Source organism: Cygnus olor, chromosome 10 (assembly GCF_009769625.2).
Source record: "Cygnus olor isolate bCygOlo1 chromosome 10, bCygOlo1.pri.v2, whole genome shotgun sequence".
NCBI lineage: Eukaryota > Metazoa > Chordata > Aves > Anseriformes > Anatidae > Cygnus > Cygnus olor.
In genome coordinates, this window is record NC_049178.1 from 8,343,521 (window position 1) to 8,359,747 (window position 16,227).

Below are 16,227 nucleotides of genomic sequence, written 5' to 3' on the forward strand. Positions count from 1 at the left end.
CTACTCAATTTAAATATAAGAATTGAGGCAAAATAAAGAAAAGATGGAAAGACCGCTATTTAGTTCGATTCAGACCTTCTGGTATCATCTCCCTCCTTTTTTATTTCAGCATCATCTCCTTTTCTCTCCGTTACCTTTGCTGGAAGTAAACTCGCTGGGGTTTCACTGGGCAGCAGCAATGGCACCAGCAGGGAGCTGGCGCTGGGTGACAGCGGCCAGCTGTGGGCAGCGGGGACATCCAGGTCCCCTGTCCCCTGCCCTGCAGTGACAGCAGAAGCCCTGCCCAGCCTGACGGATGGCTCAGTCCTGCTCTGTGTCCCCTGGGCTTGGAGCTGCCGCCCTCCCTGCTCCCTCCCTCTCCTTGAGTGCCAGCCATTTTTTTCTCCACTTTGACCCAAAATCTGCTTTAACGCATGGGACAGTCACGGTGGGATGGAGCAAGGATGCAAGACCCCCTGGGCTTGCCCAAGCCCAGGTCAGACATTGCTCCTGGCAGGGCCTGTACAACAGAAGTCAGGATCTGGCTCTGCTGACCCACACCTGCGAGCCCTGTGGCGCAGCACGATGTCCCCAGCGTGCCACCAGCGCGGGCGACGCGGGCAAACGCCAGCCCCCTCGGGAGCACGGGCAGAGCGGAGCTGTCGGGTGCGGATTTAAAGCCCTGATTGCCAGAAATCACAGGACGGCTGTGCCGGGAGGGGGGCAGAGAATTAGCTTCGGTCTCTAATTAAAGATTTGCTCTTCATTTGAATTTCAGATGCCAGCTTTAATTTTAGAAACTTTCGCAGCAGCAGAGGGACCTGCCCACCTGGCTGCTCCTGGGCCCAGCGCCGGGGGACAGGTGGATGAGGACAGCCACGCTGTGCCCACTGCGGAGCTTGGGACCCCCGGGCAGCCCCACCAGTGGCGTGGGACAGCCCCAGTGAGGGTCACAGGGAGGAGCCCGTGCCTGTGGCGCAGCAGGGGTACTCACGGTACTCACGGTACTCACGTATTCCGTGTCTGCCTTGGAGTCATAGTACTCGATGTCTTCCTCCTGCAGAGAGAGGGGGGAGCTGGGTTAGTGCCCATTGTGGATGGACCCATGGGGGTCCCCATCACCGCCCCCGTTCCCTCTTACCCATCCCTCTGTGCCTCCACCAGCCACCACACCGCTGGGGACGCCGCCCTGCCTGCCCCAGGCTGTCATGGGGACAGTGCCGGGACCCTCCATGTCCCGTGCCTGCCCTCCGAGGACCTGGCCGCCTCCTGCGTGGCCAAACAGCCCCGGGACAGTGCCATCGGTGTGACACACGGCTGCGCGTGTCCCCGCACCCGGGATGCTCCAGTCCCGCTGCGGGAGCTGCAGCAGAGCCGGGCAGAGGAGCGCAGCAGGGTGGCCGTCCCTCCCTTCCTTCCCGTGTGCCTGAAACGGCGAGCAGCATCCTTGCTTCCACGCAAATGCACGTCGTTAATTTGGGGTATTTAGAAGCTATTTAGGCAGAAAGGTCTGCTCAGACTCCTCTTCCCTGCCTGCTAGGACGTGAGGCAGCTGATAACATTCATAAAGAGTCAGGCAATTCAGAGAGCAGTAATACTGTCAAAACAGAATTTCATCTCCCATCAAAAGGGGTAATTAAAGGGCACTTGGGGGCTCTCTTCTGCGTGCAGGGACGCAAACACGAAGGCAGGCGGCGATGGCGGGGTGACATGTCTGTCTGCTGCTCCAGCAGCCCGCAGCGGCCGCCGCGCACAACCACCCCTCTCCCCTGCGCCGCAGAGCCCAGGCAGCGGTCTGCGATGCTCCGTGCTGCTATTATTTAAAGAGGCAAGGCAGCCGCGCACAGAGCAGCCAAGGAGGGTGGAAATCCAGCTTAAGGAGATCGGGGCAAATCGCTGAGCCACCGAGGAGGGGAGTGAGGCCGGGGCAAAGTCCCTAGTGGCTGCTGGAGGAAAGCCTGGGGCGGCCGTGCCACCAGAGCTGGGGACTGGGGACAGCGTGCCCGAGTGGCTGTCCCCAGCACACTCAGCACCCTGGCTCACTGCTCCTGGTGACGCCCCAGCAGGATGGGGACTGCCAACGGTGGCTTCGGCATCCTCCTCTGCAGCCCCTCCGGCTCCGACTGCCGCAATAAGGAAGAGCCGAGAGGGGAAAGTGAAAAAAAAAACCACGAAGCAGCATCTTCCAATTTCTGCTATTAAAAAGCCTAGTCATTAAGGGAATGTACTTATTAATTATCTGTGATTTGTTGTGAAATGCTGAGGGGTTTACAACAACAAGAAGAGGGAAAAAATTAATTTCTCTCTGGATGGCCTCCCGGCACCCTCCTCGCACCGCCGCGGCCCCGCGCACGCCCCTGCCCCTTGCCTGTGCCGCGTCCCCCCAGGTCTGTGGCCATCTGCACGCCGTAATTAAAGGAACCCCTGGGAGACCCGTAACACAAACGAGCTAATTTCATGTCTAATGATCTTTAATCAGAAGTGAGTGTGACTAACAACAGCCATCCAGAAGGTGCTTTGTTACTCATTTTATCTCCCATTGGCTCCTCCAAAAAGCTCCGTTCCCGCTGGCACGCGGTGGCCCCGCGCCTGTGGTGGTGAGGGGAAGAACCGGCCAGTGTCACTGGTACATGGGGAGCAGGGACCTCCTCCATGGCTGGGGAGTCCTAAACCATGGCATTGATGACTCCAGGAGCAGTCGGGTGCCCTCCTGTCCCCGCTCCATGCCTCGGACGAGGTCTGTGCAGGTGACACAGCACGTGCGGGACAGCTAGCGTCACCGCAATCCCATCCTGGTGCCCCTCGCAGCCATCCCAGGGATGCTGGCGTCTCCCGAGGGGAAACAGGGAGCCCCACAATTTCCTCTCCCTCATATTTGCCTTTAAAGCCATGCTCTTCTTCTTCACCTAATTCTCTCTTCCTCCTCCTCTGGTCCATGTTAAATCAAGCGCACGGCCTGTGTAAATAGCACTGGTATTTCTGGAGTCTTTCAGAATAAATACCAATAAAGAAAACAAGTGGGTGAAGATATTGAGGGATTTCGGGGTGAGAGCCCCCAGGCAGAGCCCTTGCCTCTTGCAAATGAGCCTGTGCAGGAGCACGTTCCTGGTTTGAACTGGTGGAAGGGAGGCAGGCACTGGGTTAACCACTGCCCGTGTGCTCCCCCGTCATCCCCCTGCAGCAGCTGCGTAATGGCACTGCGAGCATCGCTACAGGAGAAGCACGGGGTGATTTTAGTCTTCAGGTACGTGGAAATTACCTTGGGAGTTAAGTGCAATCACGGAGCAATCTGCAAAAGCTGGTGAAGCCACCCAGGAAGCAGGGTGCCGGCACCAAGCCCTCACATTTTGGGGTCCCCTCCTGGACGGAGCTGTGGGGCTGCCCCGGGCCAGCGCCTCGCTGGGGACTCCAGGCCCCGTGTGTCTCCCCTGGGTCCTCCCGAACAGCCCCAGTGCTCCCGCTCCTCCAGCTCAGCCTCTACACAAGAAGCTAATTAATTAAAGCAGCCTGTGAGCTGCTTGAGAGCTACAAGCCGATTCCTCTCCAGCTGCTCAAGAGGATGCTGTTCCAGCACCGTGATCCATGTCACGTGCTCAGAGATGAGGTTTGAGCTCCGAAACACAAGGACAAGGACCAGGGCTGAAAAGGCTCCGGTGCCAGCACAGTGGAGAGCCCGTGGGGAGAGGGCACCATCTCCTCCCCAGCCTCCACAGGCACTGAAATAGGACTTTTTTTTTCACAATTCCAGCAACTAAAAATAACATTAGAAAGGTCAGTGCTCTGATGGCAGCGCTGCAGCCCGGCAGGGTTGAAGCCGTGGTGTTATCAGCCCGATGAGGTGGCAAGTGGTGCACGTCCCACGCAGCGCTGCCACAGCACCGCAGAAACCTTGGATGGAGGCTGCAGCTGTGGGGCTCGTGTTCGTGGGACGGCTGGCACCACCCCGACAGGGACGAGACGTTTTGGACACTTTGCAGCGCGTGCCATGGGCTCAGCCTGCTCCCCAGGGCAGCGGTGCCTGGTCAAAGCGGGTACACTGGGCACCCCACGCTCACTAGGGCAAACTACAGCCTCCACTGTCACTTCTGCATCAGCTGAGTGCGCGGTCGAAGCCTTTGACACCTGTGCTAATGCTGGGCTCCGTAGCTCTTTTTCACTAGCTTTTTTCTAAGATCACCTGAGCTGGCTAATCCTTCTCCCGTGGATCTGTTGTCCTCCTCCGGATTTCTTGCTGGTGTCTCGTAAGGGTCATTCTGCTAATCATAAGCCCTGGGGGCACTGCAGCTCCTAAGCGAGACTGTGCAGGTAGCTCCCGCTGCACTGCATTGCTTTTGGTCCCTCTCAGCCCCCCAGCCGCGGGTTTCATTTTGCCGAGCAGCACGGGTGACCCCTGTGGCCATGAAATCTCTTTCCAGACTTAATTAGCTCGGGAAGAACCAAATCCTGCAGCGGTTTTCCTCCGAGGCCACTAGGAGCAACTCGGAGGGCGGTGGGGAAGACGGAGCCGGGGGACGGGGATGGGTCGTGACGTGACCCAGGACATGCCGGAGCCTCACGGGCCAGGGGGCGGCTCTTGGTGGCTGCTCAGACCCGGGCACAGCCCGGCCCTCCTGGCCTGGGGCTGGTGCCACCAGCGCCTGGGGAGAGCAAAGGGAGCCGGCACACCCGCAAAGCGCCAGCCGCTCTGCTCACACACAGGTCTTTCCACTGCCATCAGCATTTATAACGGGCAGTAAATATTTACAGAGTTCTTCGTGTCCCTGACCCATTAAGCACACAGAAATAACAACAGAATTTGCTTATAGATGCACCTTTCCTTTGCAAGCCAGCCCCCGGCGCTTGGCGCAGCTCTCGCCGGTGTGTAGCGCAAGGTAGGGACGGGGGATTATTCAGAGCTGCCATTCATTTTCCATGCTGTGATGAATCTTTCCCTGGCACAGCCACCACAGGCTGTTGGTTGCACCAGAACATGTCTCCCCTCGCAGGCCCCTCCATGCAGGCCCCCTTAGAGCATTCAGCAGCACAGACCGTACACATTCCCAAGGACAGGTGGAAACAGTCAACATAATCTGCCTTGGCATCTTTTTTTTTTTTTTTAAAAGCAATTTCCTCCCTCTGCCTCTCTGACAGAGCTGGGGAAATATTTAAGTGACCCGTCAACACTTCTCTCATCTCCCCAAGAAGACGCTTTATCTGATCACGCCTGGCCGACCATCCTTCACCAGGCGGCACCTCCCGTCCGCCCGCGCTCGCCCAGGACACACTTGCCTCTCCCCTCCTGGGCACCACGGGGACGGCAGCGCCCGTGGGTACCAGGACACCCTGCCCCGTGGGGCACAGCATGGGAAGGCACAGCATGGCACGGCACGGCACGGCACGGCACGGCACGGCACGGTGTGGTGCAGAGGAGAGCCGGCAGCTGGCGTGCCCGTGGCACCAGCACGGGTCGCCCGGTCCGTCCCACGCCGACGGGGTGAGAGGAGCCCCTCGAGGCACGTCCACTTCTTTCAAGAGTGAACAGCACGGCCCCGCGTTTTTTGTGAATGATTTTTCTTGTTCTACTTTCGGCCAGAATGGCTCTACAGCAAGGTTGGTGCTTTAACACAGTAATTCTCAGAGCGTAATGAAAGCTGACATTATATCAAACACAATAAAGACTCTCAGTTGATGGAGATCATTCCTGAACACACAAACCCATTAAACTGAAAAAAAAAATATCAATTCTACACACTCGCCAGCCAAAAGAAAATGTGATTTGTTATCTAAAAGGGGGTTATAAACACAGCTTCAATGCACTTTCTGTGCTGTAATGAAAACTGGGTTTGAAATGGCAAGACGACTGCAAATTAGAGTATTTGATTTTATTTTCTAACTTTTTAGGTAAACCTTCTACAAGGGCAAGTGCAAGGTTACGGCGACGATCTTTCTGTTCTCAGCCGATAAGTAGGATCTGTAATTAAAGGAGGAGAAAAATGAAACGGGGATAAGGAACTTGCATTTGCCCTTCTACGGGTGCTTTGAACGCCAAGCCTGGTGCAGCCCTGTAAAACAGCAAACCAGGGGAGAGAGAAATAGCCAGCAGCATCTCGGCACGGCGCGGCATGGCTGCTGCTCACGGCACCGGCACGGAGTGGGGCACCCAGCTGCGCTCCCCCATCACCATGCTGGGCTCTTCTGCAGTCCCCACTGAGAGCCTGGGAGAGAAATCTCTGTTATTCATCCTGTCCTTCCCCATTTGGCAAACAGTGATCCTGTTTTCCCCTGAGTTTCGTTTCTAATGGAGCTTGAAATTATCTGGGCTTTGTTATTTGCTTCCTTGTTTGCACGTGGGAATTATTGATGGAGGGAGCACCGCGGGGCTGGAGGGAGGCCTGGGCTCCCTCTGCTGCCTCTGTGGCACGGCACGGCACAGCACGGCTTGGCTACCCCAAACCTACCCTGAGCAGAAAGCGCCGTGCTTCACCCCATGCTTAAAGCCTGCTTTTTGGTTGCCCAAAACCTGGCGTGCCTTTCTGTGGCTGAGCTGCTTGGCGGCTCCTAGCGGGACCATTTTGGGCAGCCCCATGCTGAGCGCACGTGGCTCCGGAGCTGGTTGAAAGAGGGAAGAAATATTTCCCAAAGCGCGCGTTTTGCCCCCAAACGAGCACCGTGTTCAATCACCCTAACGGCCTCGGCTGCCTTTCTGCTGCAAGATGCGGGCTGTAACGCCGCACCTCCCGCGTCCTCCCACACCGCACGGGGTGTAAATCCTGTGTCATTCCTCTTCCGGCCATCCTGGCACTCCTGCCTGTGGGGACCCGCACGAGGAGATGCTCGGCACCCGCGCCACCTGGGCGAGGACACGTCCCTCCGCACTGTTGGCTGGATTCGTTCTCGGGCAAAGCACGTGAGGAGGGAAGCTGCTCCGCGAGGGACCGCCCGGGATCACGGCACCGGACACGCGTCTTGCTCCTTGCAAAGCCCAGAGAAGAAAAACACTGCCGGAAAAATAAAAACAGCATTTCCCGGAGTGACGTTTCTGACAGCCCCTTCTTGCAGCCCGCTCTACCCGCAGCTCAGCGGATGGCGATTGCTTTTAAATGAAAAAGGGTCTGCAGGGTGCCGACCCTTCAAGCGCCCCGATCGAGGTGGCTGGAGCAGCCCCAGCGTCTCTGTGCCGGCTGCTCCCCGGGCAAGGTGCATGCGGCACAAACCCCCACGTCCTCACCCGCAGCATGTAAATCACTGGGTGTAAGTTACGCCATCAAGTCAGCCCAGTGCAGCTCGGTGAGCGTGCTACATGGGAATCTGCTTGGGAAATACGTCCGTCATAAAGGGGTGGCATGTGGGCTTGTTACGGGGAAGCTGTCCCATAAATCGCACGCTCGGAGAAGCAGGTACAAAACAGCAAAGCAAACGTGGTGCTGAAATGTGACGAGCCCTGGGAGGGGAGTTAAATCCTCAGACGATTTCCCTGCCACTGGGATGGGACCCAAAGAGAAGCACTTTGCATCTGAAACATACGGAGAGAGGGGAGGCAGAGGGGCAGCAGGAGGAAGAGGAGAGCTTTCTGGTGTAGCAATGAAAAAATGAAGTGAGGAAGAAGAACTGGGAGAAATACAACAGTAATAAACATTTTATGAAGCAGAAAATGGCTTATAAGGAAGTCAATTTTTAAAGGCAATTTATATAATCCTGCCAAGTGCACATAAATGTGGGCTTGGCTTTCTGCAGTGTCTAAGTGTCCCTTAAAGGGACAAATAGCTCCGGCCGCCCAGAAAACCGACATGCAGCCACGATGATGCCCTGAGATCTGGCCATGGCCCCCGTGCCCACCGGCTCGGCTGCCACCACTGGCCAGTGGCCACTGCCCTGCGCTCAGGCTGGGGACCCCGAGGCATGGGCAAGCACCAGCCTTGCAAGGTAAAATAAGAGGAAGAGGCAGATGAGGGAGCAGCGAAAATCAGTCCCAAGCTGTGACTCATTTTGGGGGGCATCTCCAGCAGGGATGGTGCTGAGCCCTGCCTGCTCCTGCGTGCCGTGGCATGCGCACAGCCGAGCCCGGGCTGCCGGTGCTGGGATGGGTCTAAAGGGCTGGAAAAGCATCCGAGCCCCAAGGGAAAGCCCTGAGGGAAAGCTGAGCGAGGGGTTGGAGAGGAGGTGGCTGAGCAGGGAGTTGAGGGGCAGCACGCACGGCGGCGTGCTGCGGGGCAGGGTGGGTTGGCACCGCTGCTCCCACGCCTGCTGCCGAGGTCTGGGAGTGGCGCGCAAGGGGGAAAACCAAAAAGCCCAGCACCAGCGAGGAAAAGAAACTTTCCATGCAGAAATCGGTTCTGAGCGACTGCTGGAAACAGCCTAGCAGCCGTTTTCGCTCCTGCTCTTGTTTCATTTTCCCCTGAACTTCCATAGCAACCCATCTGCAGCGAGCGACTCTAATGTTTAATGGTCCTGCCATTAGCACTAATGCATTGCAAACACTCAGCATCTGCCGTCACGCATTCAGATGGAAACACAAAAATAACCACACTCGGTGCAATCTGTCATAAACTCCAGCTTGAGGTTATAAAATGACACGCTGCGAGAGGAAGGGAGAGCTACGGCCAAAGCCAGCAAGCCGCTCGGTGGGGAGGCAGGAGAGCTGCGACGAGCGGTGACGCCGTGGGCGCTGCCGCGGTCCTTGTCACCCGCGGGCGTCCCCACGGGGCTGCTCCCACAGCAGGGGTCCGGCACAGCCCCGGCGTGCAGCACGGCAGGAGGCAGAGGGCCGGGAGGTGGCACGCTCTAACTGGTGGCTCGCAAACCGCAACGCAGCCCCTCCACCCGCCAGTCCATCAAGCGTCCCAGCCTGCTCTGGGCTGTCCTGATAAAGCTGCGGCAAGCTCCGCGGTGACGCATCGCCGCACATTGTTTCTGGGTGACTCGCTCCTAATTACCTTGATTAAGTGGTAGCAAGCAGTGCTATTAAAAATATTTTTCTACGAAAGTGGATTTCTGAAAGGTTTGTGCCGCGAATGGCAAAATGAGCCAAGAGCTCCCCAGCGCTGCGGCTGCTCCTGGCGTGGTTTCCATCACCAAGACCGCCCTGGAAGGAGAGGGAGCGATTTGGGGCTGCGGAGGGGGACCTGCGGCACGGCAGCCGCCCATGGCTCCCGTGGGGATGAGCAGAAGCACCCAGGTGTCCTTGCTCCGGCTCTGCACGCCCTGAGCACGGGTGGCTCAGGGGACAAACGACCCGACAGAAGGAGCGGCGCCAAATGTTTGTTTTCCCGCAGCCAGGTGCTGAACATCTACCTCACCTGGACCTGAAGCATCTCGACTCCAAGCCAGCCGTTTCTGTGCAAGATGGGAGGAAATTTGGGCTAAAACCTGCGTAACTGCTGAGGAACAGACCCAGGGGAGGTTTTCTTCCAGGGCTCATGGTCCTGCTGAGCGTGGAGGGGCATCTAACCCCAGCTGCGGTGCTCACCCAACTCTTAATGTCTCCTCCACTTGTCTTCAGGCAAGAAGTGCCAGTAATTCGGCAGCGCTTTCATGCAGAAAAGCCTTGGTGAGCGGGGGTACCAGTTGTCTGCTGGACAGGACAGCCAGCGGGGACACCTCACCTTTTGTAAGTGAGGCAAGAGACGTTGATGTGGCTGCCTTCACCCAGTTCACCTCTCCTGCCCGCTGCTGTCCTGATGCTCTGCTGCTCTCTGTGGCTCTGCCGAGGACCCAGCGCACCCAGCCAGCCCGCGGCAGCCCCACACGTTTCACCCTGCAAGTGGCATGGCACGCTCCCTAAAGGCCCTGAGAGGTCAGCGTCTGCAGGTGTCTGTCTGCAGGACACAGCTCCTGGTGGGACAGGGACTGGCTGTGGGTGCCCATCGCTAGCCAGCCATGTGGCAATCACAAACTGAACAGCTTGACACCTTGCCTTGTCTTCTGCTCGTCTTTCGTCTTCCTCTCCACGTTCAATCTTGTGCTTGGTGATCATCACCCATGGCAGGAGAGTCTACTAGAGCAGGATTTGGCTTCAGGTCCTATTCTCTTCTCTTTCCACCTTTGGTTCTGTTTGCAAGTCCAGTGGAGACATCTAACCACTCTCATTTGGCTGCCAAGCACTGCAAAGTAGCCAAATCCCCTTTGCTGGTGGACAGGATGGACTAGAAGCACGGGCAGGCGCCAAGTCCCAGCAACACGCAGGGACCGGCGCAATGAAGGAGAAGAGGTTCCTCCTCTGACAAACGCCACTGGTGACCAAGCGCGGGGCTCGTCACACAAAGAAACGTGTTCTGGGAGCCCGGTGGTGACAGCCGCGTCCTTCCCAGGGGCACCACTCACCCCGAGGGCCGGGCTCGCCCCCTGAGCCACGCCACTGCCTCGGACACCGGGGACGGCGAGGGACGGGACAGAGGCCACCGCTGTGGGGACCTCACCGGGGGGATAGCACCGCCTGCGCGCAGACACCTGCCTGTGCTGCAGCCCCGGGCAGATGAGGAACGGCACCCCGGCATCCCGGCATCCTGGCATCCCGGCACCCCGCAAGGGCCCAGCAGCAGGGCTGGCCCTGGGCTGGCCCCTCGGCTACTGCAGGGGAGTCCCGCGGCAGGGCAGGATCTGGCCCGGCCTGGAGGAAGGGGTGGGTGGCTCAGATTTTTTTTATTGTAGGCTCCGTTTGCGCCAAAAGGAAAACAATCTTTCCTTCCTTTTGTATTACTGCTAGAATTTGAGAGCATTTCCAGGCAGAATACTTCAGATTCCCGCTGAGCGTTATCACTGCCATAATTACAAAGTCAAATGCAATCATTAAAACAACATCTTCCCTCTCCCAGCTGAGATTGCTCCTTCCCCCAGCAGCAGCCCTGCCTGGCATTGCTGTTGGGTGCTGCAGGCGGGGCTGGCACGTGAGCCGCTGCCCTCCGCCAGCGCCAGGCCGGCTGCTCCCACCCTGAAAACCCCTCCCTGGAACCCAATGCCAAAACGCTTGACTTTGCTCAACCTTCACCTTCTGCCTGCTTCCACCAGAACTGCTTCGTCAGCTTTCGTTAGGGCTGGGGCTGGGGATGGCAGGGGCGTCCCCGTGGCATGGGCAGCACCCGCTTTAAAAATCATGGGGAGCAAGGTGGGAAGAGCTGAGGGACAGGGAGCAGGAAGGGGACATGGAGAGTGTCACCGTGAGTGTCCCCAGCACCTCGGGGGGTTCAGTGGCCAGGAGGGCAAGTGGAAGGAAGGCTGGGGCGAGCGAGCCAGAGCCTTACCCGGATGTTGTCCTGCCAGTGGTGGGCTTTCTGGAACTTCTCCGCGGCGTTGGCCAGCCTCTGCAAAGCAAGAGAGAGGAAAAGTGAGTGTGGAGAATGTGACACGAGTCGGGCAGCGCCCGTGCCGAGTTGGGGCACCGGTGGCACCAGGGGACGTGGCTGGGGCAGGAGGAGACGGCGCGGGCAGCAGTGCCTGGAGAAGGGCTGCCTGGCACAAGGGGCTGCGCTGCTCCATGTACCCCGGCCCTTCTCGGAGCAAGCCGGCATCCCCGGCAGGACCGCTGCCACTTGAACTCGCTCAGGGCTGTGCCACCTCAGCTCGGCAGCTGCTGGCAATGGTCAGGATCTCATTTGACCGCAGGGGCTGAGTGGCTGATCTGTACGGCATTAATTAGCCATGAGGCTAGCGAGGCTGTCGCATCATCCCAGGAAGGCTCCCGAGAGAGCTCATGGATCGTGGGGAGACGCAGCCAGCCAAGACGCGCCTTGCCGCCGGCGCTGCTGCAGCGCTAATCCCTCGCTCCCCGGGCACCGCTGTCATCGGCGGGTCCCTGGCTAACGGCTCGCAGTGCTCACACATCTGCACGTGCTGTCGCGCTCTGTGCTGTGCAAGCCATGCCGGAGCATGGGGAGCAGGGAGCCCAGGTTGCCTCCAGCTCCCCGAGTCAGATATGAGGAGGAGGAAGGGGCAGCGGTAGAGCAGAGCACACACAACCCAGCCCTGCTGGGACCTCTCTCCAACCCTGTCCCTAAGTTACAGACACCCCAGGACCCCACAAGAGCGGGGCAGCAGCCCCGACCCAAAGAGCTCCTGGCACAGCCCCGGGGCTCAGTTGCAGAAGCAGCCGAGCCAGACCCAAGCGCGACGGAGGAGAGAAGACCCCGGCGTTGCTAATTCATCGCGCCCACAACCAACACCAGGTGTGGCAGCGCCCGCAGCTCAACGCCTCCGCCAGGCACCGAGAGGGCAGCGAAGTGCAGGGAATGAGGGGGCAGAGACATGAATCTTGCCACGTGGAGAACACGGCTCCTTCTTATCGGGTGCAAGGGAATGCATATTCCATCACTGCGCAATCTCGGCCCAGGCTGGTCAGAACTTCCTCATTTCATCTCTTCTTTTTTCATCTTGATTTCCAAAGCGCCTGCTTTGAACAGCTAGCGGCCATGGGGGGAGAGCAGCTATGGGCTGGGTGCTGAAGTTAAACACCTCCAGCTCGGGGCGCTGAGAGAAGAGGATTGGGGACATCGTGGCCAAAAAGAAAAGCCAAGGAATCGCTCCCTTTCGGGGCGGTTTTGCCCCAGGGGGCTGGTGCGTGGTGTGCAAGACACCCTGCAGCTCCAACTAGCAAAAGCTGTGGCCCAAATCCCACATCCCCTCCCCAGCAGCTTTTGTGCTCTGTTTATACACTGAGATGGCTGATTAAAGGCGAGCATTTATTCCGAGTCGCATTTAAGGCAGCAGTGATGAAATATGCATTTTTCTATACTTGATAAGAGCATGTTTGTTTATTGCGGGCCCGGGGAAGATTTATGGACATCTTTAACTATTCATTGCCTTGTGCGAAGTGCCTGCAGTGTTGCAAATGGTGCACTAAGTGACTGCTGCACCCGCTACAGGCACTTCAGCGGAATATATTTTTCCTCTGGAAAATGTCAATTTGTCAAGTCGATCTGGACAAAACTTTGTTTACCAAAAAAAAAAAATCCGGATGTTCTTTTTTTGATAACCAGCACATTATAGGGACAGGGGAGCTGGCAGTAGGGTGGCATGGCCATACCAGGGTGCTGTGCCAGCCCTGCACGGGCTCCTTTGGCTCCAGGGGGAGACGAGCACGGTGCTGGAGACCGAGAGCTCGAGGAGGGAAGGGGGAGGTCGGCACTGCCGCTCTGCTGCCCGCTGCCGTCCCCCTCCGGCTCTCCCTGCTGCGAAGGGTGCCTGGTGGGGCTGGCCACGACAGCAGGCTCGGGGAATAGTTCATCGTGAATAATGTGATCGTGATCGATACAGCTTAAGGATTATTTCTAATCCTTAATAACGATTAAACCATTATTTGTCAAGTGCTGCGGATCAATCGGTCCATCTCCAGCCGCGCTGCGTGCAGGGACTGCCAGATGCCCGGGGCGCACGGGCCACCAAAAGCTGCTCGCTCGCAGGCACGAAGCGCTGCTGCAGCAAGTGCCATGTGCCCTGGGCTCCCGCGTGGGCTCTCAGCCAGCCCGAGCGCAGCCCTGCCTGCAGACAGGGCCAGTGGGCGAATGGAAACTGGCTCCCGAAACAGCAGCGGGGCTCCGCTGCTCCCTGTCGGTGCTCATCCCATGTCCTCCACGGCCAGAAACGTGGCTGTCGATTTTGCGGTTCAAGCAGCAGGAACAATTAGAGGAATTACCAAAAATACCACTCCGGTGAGAAACACCTGCCGGCTTGGCCAGAGGACAGGGCCACACTTCCAGCAGGCTGTACTGCCCTGGCCGTCGCACTCCGAGGAGCGCGGTTCGTCTCCAAGGACCCACTGAGGGCTAAGGAGAGGAGATTTAGAGACTAAAAACACTGAACCGAAACAACTCTGCCGGTCAGAAAAGGCCAGCAGGAGATTTGCAAGGGATTGCTTTCTCAAGATCCCGACAGCGACTGTCCGTGGGGGGGGCCTGCGCGGAGAAGGTGCCGCAGGGTCTTCATCGTGCCCCGGCCGCCTTCGCGCTCAGTGCGGCGCTCCTCCTGCCAGGGCCCCGCTCCCTGCGTCCGAGTGCAGGGCTGCTGCTTGCCCTGTGGTTTTCCAAAGGAGGACGGCCCGATGCTCTCTGCTACATCTCTCTTCCCAGCCCAGACGTGGCACATAAGTATGCCCTGGATGTTCCCGACTCGCTCAGCTCAGTGGATTTAACTCGGGAGGCAGCCGAGCAGAGACTGGAGAGCTATACAGAGAGCCCAAAGGCCAAGGCTGGATTTATAAAACAGGATTACGGCAAACCCTCTGCAATGGGTGGCCAAGCAGCGTAACAGCAGGAGTGCCACCCCGGTGCCCCAAGCGTCCCCAAGGAAATAAAGCACCCACACCTGTGCTGACGCTCCTGGGGAGCTGCGGAGCTGGGGTAGAACAGGGGGGCTCAGGATTTTTGCGTATTTTGCTGTGCCCTACAAAAATACATCAACTGGAGGCTTAAACAGATTAATTTACCCACGCTGCGATCCGCTGTCCATGGGAAGGGAATGAAACACACTCCAAGCCGGATTTCCTGCTGTTCCAGCTCAGCACCAGCTTAAAGGTGAGCAGAGACTGGGAAATGCGACTTCACACCCTCTTTACCTCCCCGCCGTGCACGAGGGAACCTGGGGTGCTTTTCCCAGCTCTGACTTCTCCCCAGAGCCACCGAGGGCGTGTGCAGTGGCTGGTTTTGCTGCGGTGGGGAGCTGCTCCCGCTAAGCCTTCATTTTCCCTTCTGCTTTCTGTTATCACCCTCGTCTCAGTGCCTCCAGAGCGGCACGAAGTGCATTAACCTCCAGCACCTGAGCAAACAGCTGGCAGGAGAGATCCGTGCTGAAGACGCAAACAGCCCCTCGCTACGGGGCCGCAGAGGTCCACACCGCGTCGCGTCATCCCAGTCCTCCTCCAAAAGCGACAAAACACAGGTAAAAGGTTAAAAAGAGAAGGCTCAAAGTAAACAAGCAAGAGGAAGCCAAGCAACACACAACCCAGGCAGGAATGCATCCCAGGAACTGGCCTGGCAGCCCTTTCTCCTCCAGGATGGAGGAACGAGCACGGTACAAGCCTCTCCTCCAGCACCAAGCCTCTCCTCCACGCGTGGGACACCCCAAATTGTGACTGTCACCACAACCCCGAGTGACCCATAGTGGCACGGTATGTGCACCATCAGAAATCACCAAGCAGCAAAGAAAGACAACCCCCTTATATACACATAGGGAATATAAATCTTCAGTAAACACTGTAAAGCAGCGAAGCATCTCATCCTGTAATAATCTCCGAGACAGTTGATCCCAGGGCTCTTATTACCCCAGCAGCCATCATCTGAAATCCAGTCGGCAGCCGGCTTAGCCATGGCCGAGTATTGATCAAGGAGGCGGCTTCACAAAGCGCTGCAGCATTTCTCTTTCACAGCACTAACTTGTTTGCCAATAACTCCTTCCTGTGCACAGCACGGGCTGCGTTGGAAGGGAATGGGGTGGCTGAAGCCCGTCTCTCCTCCTCTCCTCTCGCGCCCAGATCCTGCCCACCCCTGCGGGAGGCTGGGGCTGGGGCTGGCTGCCAACGCTCTCCTGCCCATCGGAGGGCGAAGAAAGCCACGGCGCTTAGCAAAGAGCAGGTGGCGAATACCTCAAGGACTTCCAGACTTTGACCCCCAGCCCAGCTGGTGCTCACTGCTGGGGCCTGGTGTCGCGGTGAGCCTCTCCTCAGAGCCCACCCGGACTGGCAGAGAGCCTCCTCGTGCTGCTGCAAGGTCCACAAGCCCAAACCCGGGGCACTGCCAGCCTCGGAGCCGCTGCAGACCTGGCACAGGCAGCTCATGGCACCAGGAGCCCTGAAGACACCGCTGCAGCCACTGCGCTGATCGCCTCAGTACCTCACGTGGCTCCTGCTCCCCTGCTCCCCTTCCTCTAGCGGCACCAAACACCAGCACCGGCCTCACCGGAGCACAGCAGCATCTGGAGCGAGGAGCTGGGCACGGACACCTGTGTGTTTGCAGGGAGCCTGGGGAGGGATGCAAAGGCACAGTCGTCTCTGTGCTCGTGCCGTGCCGAGGGTGCGGAGCGGGACCCCAGCACTGGGAAGGAGGAAAGGGAGAGCATCACTGCCCAGTTTTTCCTACCCCAAAAACATCTTCCAGGACTCAGAGCTGAACTTCCTGCAAATGGAAAAGCGCCAAGGGCAAAAGGGCAGTGCTGCCACACTGGCATCCCGTGCAGCTGGGGCCTGGCCCAACTTCTCTTCTTTGGCTCTGTCTACCCTCAAAAGCACCTCTGCTTTATTGCCCTCCTGGTGCTTCCATCCTCCATCAGTGCAGATGTTTGCTTTCC

At 58.1% G+C, this 16,227-nt stretch overlaps 1 protein-coding gene across 4 annotated transcripts in view; it reads right to left on the reverse strand.

Moving 5' to 3' along the window:
• CACNA2D2 (calcium voltage-gated channel auxiliary subunit alpha2delta 2) overlaps positions 1-16,227 on the reverse strand; it is a 194,932-nt gene that overhangs the window by 30,338 nt on the left and 148,367 nt on the right. For 2 of the 4 annotated variants that reach the window (XM_040568597.1, XM_040568595.1), the window contains exons 4-5: positions 11,196-11,255; positions 992-1,036 (exon numbers count right to left, since the gene is read on the reverse strand). In XM_040568597.1, the coding sequence (XP_040424531.1) occupies positions 992-1,036; positions 11,196-11,255 (105 nt within the window). Of the gene's footprint in view, positions 1-982; positions 1,037-11,195; positions 11,256-16,227 lie in introns of all 4 variants that reach the window. The other 2 variants (XM_040568596.1, XM_040568593.1) reach the window with 1 other exon arrangement.